The sequence below is a fragment of the Procambarus clarkii genome, chromosome 69 (assembly GCF_040958095.1).
Source record: "Procambarus clarkii isolate CNS0578487 chromosome 69, FALCON_Pclarkii_2.0, whole genome shotgun sequence".
Lineage (NCBI taxonomy): Eukaryota > Metazoa > Arthropoda > Malacostraca > Decapoda > Cambaridae > Procambarus > Procambarus clarkii.
Window position 1 is genome coordinate 27,575,439 of NC_091218.1, and position 14,186 is coordinate 27,589,624.

General features: G+C 42.4%; 2 protein-coding genes across 2 annotated transcripts; both read left to right on the top strand.

Annotated features, from left to right (window-relative positions):
- Window positions 1-1,016: 1,016 nt before the first annotated feature.
- On the top strand, window positions 1,017-5,983 carry LOC123772198 (cuticle protein AM1199). The gene is made up of 3 exons (XM_045765262.2): window positions 1,017-1,119; window positions 3,000-3,214; window positions 4,869-5,983. The coding sequence occupies exons 1-3, from the start codon at window positions 1,111-1,113 to the stop codon at window positions 5,062-5,064; spliced, it is 420 nt and encodes a 139-aa protein (XP_045621218.1). The 5' UTR covers window positions 1,017-1,110; the 3' UTR covers window positions 5,065-5,983.
- A 1,993-nt stretch (window positions 5,984-7,976) lies between these two features.
- LOC123772286 (uncharacterized) lies at window positions 7,977-12,409 on the top strand. Its single transcript, XM_045765371.2, has 2 exons — window positions 7,977-8,054; window positions 11,735-12,409. The coding sequence occupies exons 1-2, from the start codon at window positions 7,977-7,979 to the stop codon at window positions 12,407-12,409; spliced, it is 753 nt and encodes a 250-aa protein (XP_045621327.2).
- Window positions 12,410-14,186: the final 1,777 nt, after the last annotated feature.

Genomic DNA, 14,186 nt, shown 5'->3' on the forward strand with positions numbered 1-14,186 from the left:
ATATATATATATATATATATATATATATATATATATATATATATATATATATATATATATATATATATATATATGTCGTACCTAGTAGCCAGAATGCACTTCTCGGCCTACTATGCAAGGCCCGATTTGCCTAATAAGCCAAGTTTTCCTGAATTAATATATTTTCTCAAATTTTTTTCTTATGAAATGATAAAGCTACCTATTTCATTATGTATGACGTAAATTTTTTTTTATTGGAGTTAAAATTAACGTAGATATATGACCGAACCTAACCAACCCTACCTAACCTATCTTTATAGGTTAGGTTAGGTTAGGTAGCCGATAAAGTTAGGTTAGGTAGTCGAAAAACAGTTAATTCATAAAAACTTGGCTTATTAGGCAAATCGGGCCTTGCATAGTAGGCTGAGATGTATATATATATATATATATATATATATATATATATATATATATATATATATATATATATATATATATATATATATATATATATATATATATATATATATCATCCCTTTGTGTGTATTTATTCTTCAATAAACTTATTTCAATTTCAATCCTTTCAAGCCCCGAGGGGAGTGATGACCGGTCCTTCCCACGCCCCCATCAACACGCCCATCCTCACCAGGATCCTTCATTAACACATCAGCCGCCCCCCATCTCCCCCACTCTGTGTCATCACAGACGTAGCGACCCCCTCCTCCCTCATCAGGAACTAGCCGGCCACTACATATCCCCCCACACTACCCCACCCTAACTCACCCCCATTGCGATAGGACCGCCCCTCCTCGGTCCCCATCCCCCCCTTTCGCCCACTTAGAGAACTCCTTGCCCCGCCCCTCACCCACCACCACTCACACGACCCTTGGCATATCCGGTACGACCTCCACGACCCCCACCTGGAGACGGGCTGACACAGAAGGGGGGAGTAGGGGTCTAGAGAAGAGGGGGGGTGGAGGAGGAGAGGAGGGGGGGATAAAACACCTGGAGGCCATGCAGCTCTGGCCTCGGCTTCGGGTATATAAGCTGAGCGCCAGTTCTCTGCTGGCATCAACTTCTTCCTTCTCCTCCCCAAGTCATCTTCTCTTCTACAACAGTGAGCCAGCCAACATGCAGCTCGTGAGTACTTGACAGTACTTCGCAGAACTTGGCAGTACTTGGCAGTATTTGACAGTACTTGACGGTACTCAGGAATACTTTGATAATTGGCTTATGGCCTATGAACCGAGAGAGGGTTATTAAGTCCACAACAATAGTTTACTGACCAATCATTAATGATTCTTTAGTCCTGAACATAGTCTAGAGCTTAAAGTAACAGGAACTGATCCTACTGCAGTGAGAAAGAAACTCTCCTTACTAGCATCAAAGAGCATAGTCGCAATTTGAGATGATACTCACTATTTCATCTCATTTCTTTATTATGCACCCCATACCCGTTCCGAGGAGAAAAGGGTTACAGAGGCACATAATTGGTTCAGGAACTGAACCCCATAGTTCGTTTAGCTAAGCAAGTGACAGTTTTGTGAAGCTATAGTTACCCAACTGTAAATATTACACACAGAAGCTGAAAAGTTGGTTGTGGTTGGTGTCTCTGGTATATACCAACTAAGAACTTGTTGTTGATAAAGTGTCTAAATTGTGATTTCCCATTGAAATTGGGAAATTACAATATTATGTACAATATACATTAGAAATTACAATTTACATTAGAAATTGTTAGGCGTATCGAGGCCCTTTTAAGTCAACGACTGACCTTTATCAGGAGAACCCCCACAACAATTGCCTATCTCCAAGGTACCTATTTAGTGCTTGGCAAACTTAGATTTCAGGTGAAAGGAAACGTGTGCCCAAACGTCTCTATCCTGCCGCGGGAATTGAACCCGGGACTTTCAAGTGTGACCCCCGACTCCTCTAATCACTGCTCCACACAACCCGGATAACGCTTAAGTGTTGGTAGCTTCAGTTAGCGAAGACTTAGAAAAGTTGGTGTTGAAAGATCGTCAGATTAATTGAAGCTTTTATACGAACAGAGTCTCAAGTTACAGGGCAGTAGGACACTTACTGGTGTCTAGTTTGTGTTTACTAGCTGACTAGTAAACACAAACATATTTACAGTTGCTCCTCGCTAGTTCGAGTTTATGTAAGGCGGTCCCAAAATTGGGTGATCTAAGTCTGAGTGCAATATGCTAATACTAAAATAAATTCCGATAATTTGCTAATGCTCATAAAGTTGAGCAAAATTACTCAATTTAGAAACTTTATTCAGCATCAGGAAACACGCGAGTCTTGTATATGGTGTCAGAGTCTTTGTGTGTAGTGCCTGAGTCTTGTATGTGGTGTCAGAGTCTTTGTGTGTAGTGCCTGAGTCTTGTATGTGGTGTCAGAGTCTTATGTGTGGTGTCAAAGACTTTGTGTGTGGTGGCAGAGTCGTTGTGTGAGACGTCAAGTTGCTGAACGGAAGCAGAGTTAAGCAACGTAATAATTATATTATACAAGAATTAGAGGACAATATTTAGTAATTTAGGAACACTAGTACAAACAATAGTGATTGTGAGTTAATTGCTTGCTTGGAAGTGTCTGTATTTGCTCATAGCGTCTTAGAGATCAAATTGGTTGTATTCTGTAATTAAAGGGGAATCGAATTTTTGTACCTTCGACTGTACCTGTATCAACCCTATTTAAACATAAGAACAAAGTAAACTGCAGAACTACCTCCTCATACTAGGCAGTTCCTATATATATACATTTAACGACAACAATTCACATGTATCTAACTAACGCTTGAAACAACTCAGGGACTTTACGTCTATTATGGACGCTCTCGTCAATGTGTTCTTCTTCAAATTTAGACACCCCCATAGATCCATAATCAGCATTTAACCAGTTGAACAAAAAATAATGTTCAAATCTCAATTCTTGGTTGCCCCCTCACACACTGCCTTGCTGCAAATGTCCCTCAGAGATGCGTTCCGAAATCATTTTCTAATTCGATATTCCAGGTGGTCCTCGCCTGCCTGGCCGCCTTCGCCGCCGCCGCCCCACAGCAGTTCACAGGAAAGCCGGAGTACCGACAGATCGCCATCCTGAGAGACGAGCGGGAAGATCGGGGCGACGGGAACTTCCGGTACGAGTTCGAGACCGAGAACGGCATTCACGTCAACGCCGTGGGCACCCCCGGCGAAAAGGGCCAGAGCAACATTGAGGGTTTCTACAGGTGAGTCGCGGGTCTTCCTCTTACAGGAAGAGACGCTTCTGTGTATATGGTAATTACCTGATATTTTGGTTCGGGTTAGTAACGCACGCACACACACACACACACACACACACACACACACACACACACACACACACATACACATACACACACACACACACACACACACACACACACACACACACACACACACACACACACACACACACACACAAATGAGCCACATGGATGTCATGAAGAACCTCTTCAATATTCAGAATTTTAAACGAATGTATTATTGGTTTACCCGAAGATATTCCAGAAAGTAACTCAATACACAATTTTAAATGTCAATATAAGATCGTCGAGAAACCTGAATCACGGCATTAAACAACTACAACTGTTCAGGAGGCGGGGGCTAAGGAGCTAGTGTTCGACACTTCCAGTACATCTAGGTGAGAGTAGACAGACCTTTCTCCCACTAGATAGTTGAGGAATGTCACCACCATCACCTCTCGGCCTGACTCACCTTAATGTTAAGCCACGTAACTCAACTGTAAAAGGTCAAACACACACAAACGCAGACGACCTGATGGCTCTTGCGCTCAATACTCTTCTCTTTTTTCTAAGAGCCAGCAGGGGATGATCTTTGCTCAGCATTTATAATTCATTGTTTATTTCTCCTCTGTGAGTTTCCTTCCCTCACGAGCCAATAAACGTGGTTGACTTAAGATAAAACAAAAAAGGAACCTGTCGGTTGAGTGTGAGACTCTTGCATGGTCAAACTAAGGGCCGACAACCCGTTATCTGGTCAATCAAGGTCGTGACCTCCTTCACTTTTGCTTTTCATGCCCCATCCCCTCTATTAGCAACACAAGGAAGGTACGTATTTTCACACGGAGAAGAAGCTGCTGAGATAATATTGTTTATTCTTAACTATTATTGCTGCCATGCCTTGGATCTTGGTGGTGTTTTTAAGAATATGAGGAGTTGGGGGATGCTCGCTCCCAGGCATGCCCTGAGGTAGCTGTGTTCTAGCTCCTTAGAACACAAGGAACACACGTGAACCCTGTATTCCATGAGGGAACATAATTCTGCTTAATTATTGATCATAGCTTTACTGACCAATCAGAGGTTGTCATTCATTCTCTAGACGTTCAGAACTACATCAAAAGTCAAAAGCTAAATATTAATAGAACCTTATAATCTCATTACTATACATATTTATACCTTCGCCGAGTATTAGCATTTTATATACATTCCACTCCTCGCAAGTTCTTCTCTGGATATTTCCTGAGAGTTGTCACTCATCTCCTCTTCTCACTCAAATGAGAAGCCTACATCCTGTCTACATCAGTGTTCATCTTCACTCAAGTATCCGTTATTTCTAAAGAACTTCCTCTGTCTCCCATTGCTTTCCTCCTGGCAGTCAGCCAGGAGTTGGAGCCACACCCAAAGGTCTTCCACGCTCCCAGACAACAATGGTGAAAGCAAAACCCTAATTCAATCAGCACATTTTCGCTGCTAGCAGAGTCCAGCAGACATGTTAACATATCATGAGGTGCTTGTGAATGTGTCTTGCAAGTGAATGACGTTTTCTTACATGTTTTATATTTCTCCCCAGGTTCAACCTTCCTGTCTTGCATCGAGTTCAAATTTTCTGTTTCTCCCTCAGATTCCCCCTGGACGACGGATCCATCGCTGAGGTCCGCTACATCGCCGATGAGTTCGGCTACCGCCCAGAGTCTCCCCTGATCCCCACTCCCCACCCTCTCCCCGCCCACGCTGTCGAGCAGATCCGCCTCGCTGAGGAGCTCCGTCGCCAGGGAGTAGAGTGGGACCAGTTTGGATTCAGAATCAACAGAAAGTGAGCGAAGTCTGAAGTCGACGACACCCAAAAGGCGTTGTACAGTGCTGACGAGAGCTTGACACGGAGCCCAAGACGATAGCCACACTCTAGCTAGAGTCTCGGATTCGTGTAGACGACGGTATTGTAGATTATCGCAAACGCTTATTTTATCCCCATGTACACAAGACACACAAACACCACCAGCTCTCACGAACACACACTTTATCCTCATAATAATACTCCTAATGGCTTTGATAGCTTTTGTTATATACTCAGTTCGCGCACCCTTGATGCCCATTGTAGAGTGAAGCACCATTGGCACAGTGGCTAGTGAGAGAACCCAACACTTGACATCCATGGTATTGTATCGAGACAAGCGCAGGCGCCTCCACACATACCAACTGGGCTCTCACAGCCAGCATATCAGGCAGAATCATCCACTTCCTCCTGCTTCTCCTCCCTCCATAATACTTATCAACAACCACAAATTGTCTCGATTTAACATTCCAGCGATTGCAGGTTCTCAGTCGTTCCTAGACGTGGTATTTTGGGTGTCTACCGCCAGTATATCGCGCAGGACATCATTATCCCCCCCCCCCCCCGCACCTTCCCACCCACAAAATAATGTGAATCACAGTAACTATTAAATCATAACAAATGAAAATGACTAGATATAGAAATCCAGAGTACCATTGTTATCATTGTCATCATCGGTGCCAGCCTCGCGAACACAGCCCACACGGTATACTCTGTACATTTCCTTACATTGTGTACACACCCTACACAGTGAATACCGCACATTACAAACTAGTGTGTACACAGATCCCCAGAGGACAGTTACACATCACAGTCAACACAAAAACGCAGCTGTTAAGTAGTATACTCCGGTATATATTTATTTACATGCTGAGCATATGAAATAAAGTTATACAGATGCATTATGACTGTGTTTGGTCTTTATCCCATTTAATTTATATTAAAATTATTATAAATACATTTTCATATATATATATATATATATATATATATATATATATATATTATATATATTTTATATATATATATATATATATATATATATATATATATATATATATATATATATATATTATATATATTTTATATATATATATATATATATATATATATATATATATATATATATATATATTTATCATTTCATAAGAAAAAAATTAAAGAAAATATATTAATTCAGGAAACCTTGGCTTATTAGGCCAATCGGGCCTTGCATAGTAGGCCGAGAAGTGCGTTCTGGCTACTAGGTACGACATATGTATATATATATATATATATATATATATATATATATATATATATATATATATATATATATATATATATATATATATATATATATAAATATATGCGAACAAGCCTGAATGGTCCCTAGGCATACATGCAACTTAAAACTCACATCCCAGAAGGGGGACCCACCTAAGAGGGGAACTCAAAGTGGTGAGATGTTGCCAGAGAGTCCCACCGCTGCCACCAATGGTCCTGAACCCCAGCCTCACCATAGATATAAATGGACGAAATTCCTAAGCCTATTTGAGCCAATAGTTCAGATACTCTTTTGTTTATATTTGTTTATTTTTCTTTTGGCTTAGGCATAATTATGATCACCTATATTGGTATTAAGATCCTCTTTGTGTTTTTATTGCATGAACTATTGTAGAAATTCCAGATGTGCTCTGTGATTATTGTCGATTTCTTTATAAACATAAATTCAATTCAGACTGCTATTTCAGAGGTATTTTTTCTTTCATATACAGTCTATGTATCTCGTATGCGAGTTAGCTCTTTCATATGTTAAATGCTTTCATAAGTAAGTTAAATGCTTTCATAATGTGGGCATTAAAGCATGTCCACATTAGAATAGTCAACCATTACTGCTCTTTAAAACATGTTTCACTTGACAATTTAGGCATTCAATATCAAATTGATCCTCAAAACAGTGTTTCTATATAGGTTAATTACTTACCCCATTTGAGCGTTATGTAGTGAGTAACGCAAAAATAAGGTTCGTCGAGTTAGTTCTCGACTCACACTAAGGCATTCCGGGTTCGAATCCCGGGGGAGAGTGGCAATAATGGGGCCATCACCAAGTGCCATTGTTCACCTAGGATGTCAATAGGTACCCAGGAGTTAGTCAGCTTATTGTGGGGTTGCATCCTGGGGAGGGTCAGAAATTCGACGTTTGGGGGCAGGATGGCCCTAGATATAGGACTAACATGAATATATACTGGCCACTGGTTGCCTGTCCTGCGACACAATTAATTATAATTACTCACATTCTCACAGACATGTCATGTGTACTCATATAGGTTATGATGAGTCACTGCTCATGGGGACCCACACTGGTCATGGGGACTCACACTGGTCATGGGGACTCACACTAGTCATGGGGACCCACACTGGTCATGGAGACTCACACGGGTCATAGGGACTCACACCGGTCATGGGGGACCCACATTAGTCATGGGAACCCACACTGCTCATGGGAACCCGCTAATCCAGACTCTGGCTAAACCCATCTGAATAAGAACACAGCGACACTATTCACGCGCAACTTCTCATGTGTGCGTGTGTGTTTACGCTGCAAACTACTCCAGCGAAGAGCAAACTTGCTCTACCTCACAGGATGTTTATTACCAATAACTTGACTGTGTTCTTCTCACAATACAGGTTATTGTCTCTTTCACTCCTACATAGTGCTTGCTCATGTTTAGAACGTGTTTATCCATCTAGAATCCCACGTCCATGGTGCTACATTAAAAATCTTGCTGTTGTTTTATGTGAATAATGTTTCAAATGACATCTTCTGATTAATGTTAGCTAATAAAACACAAGCTAGGATAATGATACATTGGAAGACAGCATAAAGCTAAAGGATGGGGAGGGCCAGCTAGAATCATGATTGAAATCAAGTTTGAATCAGATTGGTTCGACAAAAGGCCCTTACGGTTTGACAAGTGCTTAGTACCAAAGCTGGTTGGTGGGAAGGGACGGGAACGATCAAAGAGAAAGCGCCAAGCCATTGCGACTATATAGTGCTTGGAAGGGATCAGGATCAGTGATGAGAAGGAAGGGGGAGAAAGGAATGGTACCCAACCATTTGGACGGTCGGGTATTGAACACCGACCTGCATGAAGTGAGAGTTGGTGAGTACCAACAAGTACAGCACCAACAAGCCTGGCCAAGGTTTGGATGCTGGGAACAAAAGGCCGGTCTTAAAGTTCCAAATGCTAGCGAAAAACGTTCTGGGATCGTACAGAGATAAAAAAAATACTTCAGGTTTGACATTACTCAGAACCTGTCTCCCGTTACTCATGTCAATCATATGTCATCCGCTGTAAATAACAGGTTGGCCACTATTCGGAAATCTGAACAACGTTTGGCTCGGAATCTAATTTGCGCATACGAAGGAACAATTAAGGAATTTGTGCACAATCATGGAGTCCATATATCGTTAAAGAAGAAACGAGATAGATAAAAGTCTTTAATTCCTGGAATTAAAGTGATTCCTGGAATCACATGAGACACATCATGAAAACGAACATGACTTTTGGTGAACTCCTCTTCCAGCTGAGCCCTGATGCAAGAGCACTAGTAAGAGGAACAGACGCCCTAGACCAGAAAATAGTTAACACGAAATATGCTGTCATATTCAATGAGACATGTTTAAAAGAAAACCTGATGCCAGTATATATATATATATATATATATATATATATATATATATATATATATATATATATATATATATATATATATATATATATATATATATACATATACATATATATATATATATATATATATATATATATATATATATATATATATATATATATATATATATATATATATATATATTGGTTGGAAAGGAAAAGGGTGAGGAGATGGGGGGAGTAGAACGGGGAAAAATGAAGAGAGGAGAGGGGGAAGGAATGGAGCAGCAAAGGGAGGGAAGAAGGAAAAAGCGTGGGAAGGAAGGACAGAATATGAAGAAAACAGTGTTGCGGCGAGAGGAGAAAACAGGACGGGTATAATGGGGGTTAGGATGAGCGGATAGAGAACTATCCTGGGCATCGCCAGGCTCCCCCCCCCCCCCAACCCTCCAAGGATGACTATACAGTACTTAGAGGAGATATGGGCACAAGGAGACGGGATATTCATGCCCGTGCCAAGACGCGAGGACGTTCGCGGTAGCGACCAGTCTAAGAGGTCATAAATTGTTCAGCAATGTTCCTTTGTGCGAATGTTTTCCTTTCTTGCTGTCGTTAGTGCCTCTCTATTGTCCTCTGTTGTCGTTAGTGCCTCTCTAGTGTCCTCTGTTGTCGTTAGTGCCTCTCTACTGTCCTCTGTTGTCGTTAGTGCCTCTCTACTGTCCTCTTTTGTCGTTAGTGCCTCTCTACTGTCCTCTGTTGTCGTTAGTGCCTCTCTACTGTCCTCTGTTGTCGTTAGTGCCTCTCTACTGTCCTCTGTTGTCGTTAGTGTCTCTCTATTGTCCTCTGTTGTCGTTAGTGTCTCTCTATTGTCCTCTGTTGTCGTTAGTGTATCTCTTTTGTCCTATATTGTCGTTAGTGCCTCTCTATTGTCGTTAGTGCCTCTCTATTGTCGTTAGTGCCTCTCTATTGTCCTCTATTGTCGTCAGTGCCTCTCTATTGTCCTCTATTGTCGTTAGTGCCTCTCTATTGTCGTTAGTGCCTCTCTATTGTCCTCTGTTGTCGTTAGTGCCTCTCTACTGTCCTCTGTTGTCGTTGGATGCCCTGGCTCACAGGGCATCTTCCCTGACTCACAGGGCACCTTCCCTGGCTCACAGGGCATCTTCCCTGGCTCACAGGGCATCGTCCCTGGCTCACAGGGCATCTTCCCTGGCTCACAGGGCATCGTCCCTGGCTCACAGGGCATCTTCCCTGGCTCACAGGGCATCTTCCCTGGCTCACAGGGCACCTTCCCTGGCTCACAGGGCATCTTCCCTGGCTCACAGGGCATCTTCCCTGGCTCACAGGGCATCTTCCCTGGCTAACAGGGCACCTTCCTTGGCTCACAGGGCACCTTCCCTGGCTCACAGGGCACCTTCCCTGGCTCACAGGGCACCTTCCCTGCTATGTTTACGTTGTCCACCTCCTTGAGGGGGGATGAACAGCTCCGTGTCGTGAGAGGTGAGGGCGGTGCAGACCCAACAGGGCTCACCCAAAAGTGACTTCGGGGAAGTGAGGATTAGAGTTTCATGCCCTGCTTTCCATCTGTTTTATCGGGTTCCTTGCTCTATTTGACCTTGAAGTAGTGGATAGAGGTGGCTTCCAAAACCTCTACTTTCAGTGCACTCCACTTGTTGAGAACTCCATAAAGGGAACGAGTATTTATTTGCATTTCTTCGAGTCATTTGTGCTTTCAGCTTCCATCTATGTTCTCGAATATCGTATCTTCAGACAAAGAAGCTTTTCTTATCCATTTTGGCTATTCCCTTCAGAATCTTGTATGTAGAGATCATGTTCCCTCTGTTTCATCTCATTTCTTGGCTGGTGGCAAAAGGCATGTGATAGTAGCTGCCAACGGGTGACCACTATGTTTTGATGGATAGCATACTGTATGTGTAGATAGTGTTTACTGTTGACTCTGGTGGTATTTTGAGTGCTTAGACTGTGTTGGGATTTTATATATAGAGGGAGTACACTTTGTGGTAGTGGTATATGGGAAGGTGTAGGCTCTTTGGTGGTGGTATATAGAGGGTGTAAACTGTGTGATGGTAGTATATAAAGAGTGTAAGCTGTGGTGGTGGTACACAGAGTGAAGGCTCTGGTGGTGATACATGGAGGGTGTAGACTGTTGTGGTGGAATATGGAGAGTGAAGTCTATATGGTAGTGGTATAAAGAGGGCGTAACCATGTGGTGGAGGTATACAACGGATTTACACTGTGTGGCTTTAATATACAGAGGGTTCAGACTATGTGTTGGGGTATACATAGTGTCTAGACAGTGTGGTGGTGGTATACATAGTGTCTAGACAGTGTGGAGGTGGTATACAGAGTGTCTAGACAGTGTGGTGGGGGTATACATAGTGTCTAGACAGTGTGGAGGTGGTATACATAGTGTCTAGACAGTGTGGTGGGGGTATACAGAGTGTCTAGACAGTGTGGTGGTGGTATACATAGTGTCGAGACAGTGTGGTGGTGGTATACATAGTGTCTAGACAGTGTGGTGGGGTATACAGAGTGTCCAGACAGTGTGGTGGGGGTATACAGAGTGTCTAGACAGTGTGGAGGTGGTATACAGAGTGTCTAGACCGTGTGGTGGGGGTATACAGAGTGTCTAGACAGTGTGGTGGGGGTATACAGAGGGGTGTAGAGCACAGCCTGGGCGTCGGCCTGGGGCAGGATGTAGACTCTGAAACACCTCACCACCAGCATTACCTTCCTCGCCCATAACCCTCAAGAAAGTCACCGACAACCTTGACCTTTGGAGTGAATTTCCTGTTGTTCCTCACACTCTCAAATACTTCACCATATTCCATATAGTTCTTCGTTTCACTCAATCTTATTCATCTACACCATCAATGTAAAGAAAAAACGAATGCTTTCTCTTATTTCTATATGACTTAAATGACCCACTAACCCCCATTTTTACAATGGGATGAATTGCATGACGATATTTTCTGTTGCAAGTCTTTGTCATCTGACTTGAAGAACGACTACAGTATATCGTCCAACGACTATAGTATATCGTCCAACGACTTCTGTATATCGTCCAACGACTTTTGTATATCGTCCAACGACTACTGTATATCGTCCAACGACTTCTGTATATCGTCCAACGACTTCTGTATATCGTCCAACGACTACAGTATATCGTCCAACGACTTCTGTATATCGTCCAACGACTTCTGTATATCGTCCAACGACTTCAGTATATCGTCCAACGACTTCTGTATATCGTCTAACGACTTCAGTATATCGTCCAACGTCTACAGTATATCGTCCAACGACTTCTGTATATCGTCCAACGACTTCTGTATATCGTCCAACGACTTCAGTATATCGTCCAACGACTTCTGTATATCGTCTAACGACTTCAGTATATCGTCCAACGTCTACAGTATATCGTCCAACGTCTACAGTATATCGTCCAACGACTACAGTATATCGTCCAACGACTACAGTATATCGTCCAACGTCTACAGTATATCGTCCAACGACTACAGTATATCGTCCAACGACTACAGTATATCGTCCAACGACTACAGTATATCGTCCAACGACTACAGTATATCGTCCAACGACTACAGTATATCGTCCAACGACGTTCTTTTATGTGTTGGGCCGTCAGCGAGGGTCATGTGAGATAGGATCTTAATTACCAGGAGCACTTATGCAAACGCGAGGCTGAAACATTCCATTCGCTTCTCCAGCTTATACACAAACGGGTGCTGTGATATTTAGAGGGCGTTGAGCTTCTGCTATTGGGCTCCACCTCTCCTTATTTCAATGGACTGATCCCCATCCTCTTGGATTGTTTGTAAAACGATATGGTCTCACTTCCTGCAAGTCTGTGTTCGATCCTCGATGATGTATGTAGTTAGGCTCCGTTAATTGCTCTGTTAAGTGCTACATAAGGTATACTGGCTTAGTGGTTTCTTCCCATAAGTGCCTTACCCTTTATGGATTAGTGTACAGGTTCCTGATCTGATTATGGAGTCATAACGGTACATGAACCTATAGGTGACGTCACCTTACCTTGCGATGATTTCGGGGCTTAGCGTCCCCGCGGCCCGGTCCTACTACCATTCGTTAGCCACAACCATTCCAAAGTCAAATTAATTTAATTTATTTACTACTAGATGGGAGTACCCGGCTGTGCCCAGGTCTCTCTCTCTCTCTCTCTCTCTCTCTCTCTCTCTCTCTCTCTCTCTCTCTCTCTCTCTCTCTCTCTCTCTCTCTCTCTCTCTCTCTCTCTCTCTCTCTCTCTCTCTCTCTCTCTCTCTCCCCTTTCACTTCTCCCTTTTCCTCTCTCCCATCTTTCCTGTCTGCTTCCTATTACACCTTTCTCCCACTGTCTCCCCTCTCTATATTACTTTCCTTCTCCTCCAACATTCCCCTCCACTCCCCTCTCTCGTCTCGACATGTGTCATCTCGAATTACTGGGCGAGGTTGACCCTAAACGATAGACCTACTTTGGACACAGAGTCAGACCAGCAAACGTTCATCTTCGTCGATATTGATTTTGGCATTAAATAGATTATTTCCAATATTACTGTTGCTCATTGAAATGATTAGTTTCCACCTGAATTCCCTGTACTTTACCTGGGTCGATTTTAAGGAATTTAAAATAAAAAAATGAATAGTGGAAAGCGCCAAGCCATTACGAATGTATAGCACTTGGTTGAAGGTCAGGAAAAGGATTGGGGATGGGACGGGGAAAGGAATGGTCCCCAACCACTTTTGACGCTCGGGGGATTGAACTCCGACCTGCATGAAGAGAGACCGTCGCTCTACCGTCCAGCCCAAGTGGTATTTAAAATAGCAGAAGCCATTACTTTTTGATCTTGTATTCCAGCTTTAGGCACTGAATAAATTCCATAGAAAACATTCAGAGAAGCATTTCAAAAGGTAATTCCGAGCATTCTGAACCCCCCTTATATGAAGAGAGGTTGAAAATGCTTTCATTTGCATTCTTTAGATAATTTGAAGATGAAGGACAACATAAATGAAGTACACAAATGAATGATATATTAACTGAAGAACAGATACTAATTGGATAACTTTTTGATTTAGAAGACCTGGAAACACAGTACTTTGGAAATAGCGTTAATGATTGATGGAATAAATTACCGGGTAAGACAAGAGACGAGGGATCGCTGGACTGTTTCAAGCATAGGTTAGACTTATATTCATTGAGTTATGGGTGGTATAAGAGCTTCCTGGCGAGGGAAAATAATTCTACCCTCGAGGGAAATTCATTTCCCTTGAAGGCGATGGAAATTCAGGAATTTCTTCTATTCTTACGTTATATTCTTTGTTTTGAAAGTTCCCATTATCCTCTATATCCTTTTTCTAGCTGCTGCTGTTGCAATATAAATGATTATGAATTTTATGAAATTTGTTGGAGATATTATACTCT

What these genes read in the sequence shown, in the direction of transcription:
- LOC123772198 (XM_045765262.2), top strand. An exon ending in AACATTGAGGGTTTCTACAG is followed by an intron (nt 3,215 to 4,868) that starts GTGAGTCGCGGG and finishes TTTCTCCCTCAG; the next exon opens with ATTCCCCCTGGACGACGGAT.
- LOC123772286 (XM_045765371.2), top strand. Translation starts at nt 7,977, where the DNA reads ATGATTGAAATCAAGTTTGAATCAGATTGGTTCGACAAAAGGCCCTTA. An exon ending in AGTGCTTAGTACCAAAGCTG is followed by an intron (nt 8,055 to 11,734) that starts GTTGGTGGGAAG and finishes TTCTGTTGCAAG; the next exon opens with TCTTTGTCATCTGACTTGAA.